The sequence below is a fragment of the Cryptomeria japonica genome, chromosome 10 (genome assembly GCF_030272615.1).
Source record: "Cryptomeria japonica chromosome 10, Sugi_1.0, whole genome shotgun sequence".
NCBI classification, from domain to species: Eukaryota; Viridiplantae; Streptophyta; class Pinopsida; order Cupressales; family Cupressaceae; genus Cryptomeria; species Cryptomeria japonica.
In genome coordinates, this window is record NC_081414.1 from 587064796 (window position 1) to 587068440 (window position 3645).

The 3645-nt window shown below is 41.0% G+C and overlaps 1 protein-coding gene across 1 annotated transcript; it reads left to right on the plus strand.

Annotated features, from left to right (window-relative positions):
- Window positions 1-578: 578 nt before the first annotated feature.
- Window positions 579-3411, plus strand: LOC131071871 (putative transcription elongation factor SPT5 homolog 1). Its single transcript, XM_058007834.2, has 2 exons — window positions 579-2663; window positions 2899-3411. Exons 1-2 carry the CDS (start codon window positions 620-622, stop codon window positions 3354-3356), a joined length of 2502 nt encoding a protein of 833 aa, XP_057863817.2. The 5' UTR covers window positions 579-619; the 3' UTR covers window positions 3357-3411.
- The last annotated feature ends 234 nt before the right edge of the window (window positions 3412-3645 follow it).

Sequence of the window (3645 nt, forward strand, 5' to 3'; positions counted from 1 at the left end):
TGAGTGCAATAATCATCATCATTATAATTCTAATATTATGTATCATCTTTCTCTCCCCCTCTTTCTATCCCTAGCTCTCCCTCTCTTTCTCTCTCCCTATCACTCCCTTTTTTTATATCTATCTCCATATCTCTCTCGCTCTCTCGCTCTCTCACACACGCATTCTCATTCCACCTCTATCTCTATCTTCCTCTACTTTCCCCCTCTCCTTATTACAAACATAGCATGTGATCTTGTTGATAATAGAGCTCGATTATCTTCCTCATTTTTATTTCGTTCATGTTTAAATCCTTGTTAATAGATATGCATAATTAATTTGAAGCTATCACTTTTTCATTGATTTTTTTTTTTCATAAACAATTCCCTAATTACCTTCCATACCTCTTCGACGCACCCACCGATTGCACACCAATTGCTAGTTAAATAACATTTACAAATCGCATCGTATTATTTTCATTGGAGGGCTGTGAGCGAAGGTTTGCACCACTTCAATATATCTTTCTTATTATAAGCTTGCAGAACTGTTCAAATAATGAGGTCGATTTTGAAAATTGTTGCAGCAGCCCGTTGGATTCTTTAATATTTGCTTGGTTTGGGAGAATATTAAACAAGAGCAATCATGCCGTCGCGTTACGCAGATGATGATGACAACGACGAAGAACAGCAGTTTGGAGGAGAAGAAGAAGAAGATGAACAAGTTGAGGAGGAGGAAGACGACTATGGCAATGAAATGGAACAATATGACGAGGTCGCGGGTTCGAGCCGCAAGCGCAGCCATAGGCGTTCAGCTTTCATCGACGATGTTGCAGATGAAGAAGACGACGATGAAGAAGAAGAAGATGATGATGAGGAGGAGGAGGACGACGAATATGTGAACCCAAGAAAGAAGAAGATGAGGAGAGCCTCTGCCTTCATAGATGACACAGCCGATGTTGCAAGCGACGACGAAGAGGAGGAGGAGGGGGAAGAAGAAGACTATGGTTTTATAAACGACACAGATGCCCAAGTCGACGAATTTGGTACTCGACCCAATCGACACACTAGAGTCGAAATCGAGGAGAAAGAAGATGATGAAGAAGACTTGGAAGATTTGGAACGACAGATTCATGAAAGATATGCAGCACACAGAGAGCAGGAGGAAGATGGTGATGAAGAAATTGGGCAAGTGGAACAGCAGGCGAATTTGGCATCTGTCACAGACCCCAAGCTGTGGATGGTGAAATGTGCTCAGGGATTCGAACGCGAGGCCGCATGTTGCCTGATGCAAAAGTATTTGGACTTGATGGCTCAGGGAACAGACCTGCAAATTCTATCTGCAGTTGCTCTGGATCATCTCAAGGGGTATTTATACATCGAGGCGCATAAAGATGCATATGTTAGGCAGGCGTGTAAGGGCATGAGGAATATCTATTCTCAGACTGTGAAGCTGGTGCCCATTAAAGAAATGCCTGATGTGCTTACAGTGCATGTAAAGCAAATGGGGCTTGGAAAAGAGACATGGGTAAGGGTAAAATCTGGGATTTATAAAGGTGATCTTGCTAAGGCTGTGGAGTTGGACAATGTGAGGCAGAGGGTTACCCTGAAGCTTGTGCCCAGGCTTGATTTTCAGGCTCTGAAGAGGAGAATGGAAGGATCTGTTTCTAAAGAGGAGAAGAAAAAGGCCGCTAAGATTGTCCCACCTGCAAGGTTTGTTAATCTGCGTCAAATTACGGACATGGGTATTGTGGTTGAGCGTAAAAGGGATTCTGTTACAGGAGAGATGTTTGAGACGGTTGAGAATATGATGTTTAAAGATGGGTATTTGTACAAAACTATGTCGATCAAGTCTGTCAACTCACAGAACATAAAGCCTTCCTTTGATGAGCTTCAGAAGTTTCAAAGCAGTAATGCAGAGTCTGACATGGCTGCTGCTGATGGTGGCAGAAAGAAACAGATGCATTTCAGGAAGGGTGATATGGTGGTTGTTATGAGAGGTGATTTGAAGAATTTGAAGGGGTGTGTGGAGAGGGTGGATGATGAGAACATACATGTGAGGACTAAGATGGAGGGGATTGAAGGGACTGTATTGAGTTTTCATCAGAATGAGCTCTGCAAGTTTTTTGAAACAGGGGATCATGTCAAAGTAGTGAGTGGAACACATGAAGGCACTACAGGGATGATTGTTAAGCTGGAGAGAAATAATGTGCTTATTATAATTGCAGACAGGACTAGGGAAGATATAAAGGTTTTTGCAGATAATGTTGTGGAGTGTAAAGAAGAGGCTTCTGGGGTTATCAAGCTTGGAGAATATCAGCTGCATGATTTTGTGCAGTTGGACAGAAACAGTTTTGGGGTCATTATTAGTGTTGAGAATGACGGGTTTCAGATTTTGAAGGCTGTTCCAGAGAGAACAGAGGTTGTGGGTGTGAAGCTGAGGGACATTGGTAGGAAGATATTTGATAGGAACTTTAAAGCAAATGATCAGTATAGGAACACTGTAGGTCTCAAGGATGTGATGAAGATTCTGGAGGGACCTTTCAAGGGAAAACAGGGGCCTATTGAGCATATAAATAGAGGGATTGTTTTCATTAGGGATCCCCACTGTCTTGAGAATGGAGGTTTCATATGTGCTAGGGCTGCTTCTTGTGTTGCTGTTGGGGGAATGCATCATCAAACACAATCAGGTAAAGTTGGAAATATTCATAAATTTTTTTGGTTGCATATTGCATTGGTGATGGCATCATAACCAGCAATCTTTATACCATAGGGTGAAAGTTATCTATTCATACAACCAACTGCGTTGCCTTCATATGTTCTTAGCCCTTCATTTTCTGCTCTGATCTTATTGCTCTCTAGTTTTTGTTTGTGGTTTTTAATTTAGGTCTATTATATGTATTGACTTTGGTAATGTTGTAACAGTTAATCCAAACACATTTACTACATTTAGAAGTTTTGGGGCATCTCAATATGGCAATAGACCAATGCGAGGAAGATACGGTGGAAGAGGTAGAGAAAGACAGGATCCTCTAGTTGGAAAAATGGTGAAGATTAGGCTTGGAGGGTACAAGGGTTATCGTGGGCGAGTCTTAGGCGTAGAGGGTCATAATGTGAGAATTGAGTTGGAATCACAAATGAAAGTTGTTACAGTGAGTCGTGATCATCTAATAGACCCATTTATGGATACCACTAATACAAACCATGGTAATGAGACACCCATGCATCGTTTGCAAACACCTATGCGGCCTTACATGATTCCAAGTTGTGATTCAGGCTTTGATCCCTTGGCAACACCCATGCGTGATGGAATGAGGACTCCTGTGATTGATCGGGCATGGAATGCTAATGAAAATGGGACTCCATCTAGACATTATAGTTGATTTAAATCACTTGTAATACAAGGGTATCACTCCAAAGAAGGCCACAATATTAAAGTAGGAGAGATTGCTTACAAGACATGGAAGAAAATCAACAACCATATATCACTTTGGCAATCTAACTAATTTCAATGATTACTTATAAATTTTAACTTTGTCAATGAAGTTGCAATATAAAACCAAAGTAAAAGATAGTTGTGTGCCATTTCTTTTGTAAATGTTACTACCCTATTGAATAATGTCTAATCTAATGGCAAGGGTTGCATGAATTGCAATATCCATCTTAAATTGT

Excerpts from the sequence above, each read along its gene's own strand:
- LOC131071871 (XM_058007834.2), top strand. The coding sequence starts at position 620 with ATGCCGTCGCGTTACGCAGATGATGATGACAACGACGAAGAACAGCAG. Across the intron at positions 2,664-2,898 it reads GCATCATCAAACACAATCAG|TTAATCCAAACACATTTACT; the intron begins GTAAAGTTGGAA and ends ATGTTGTAACAG.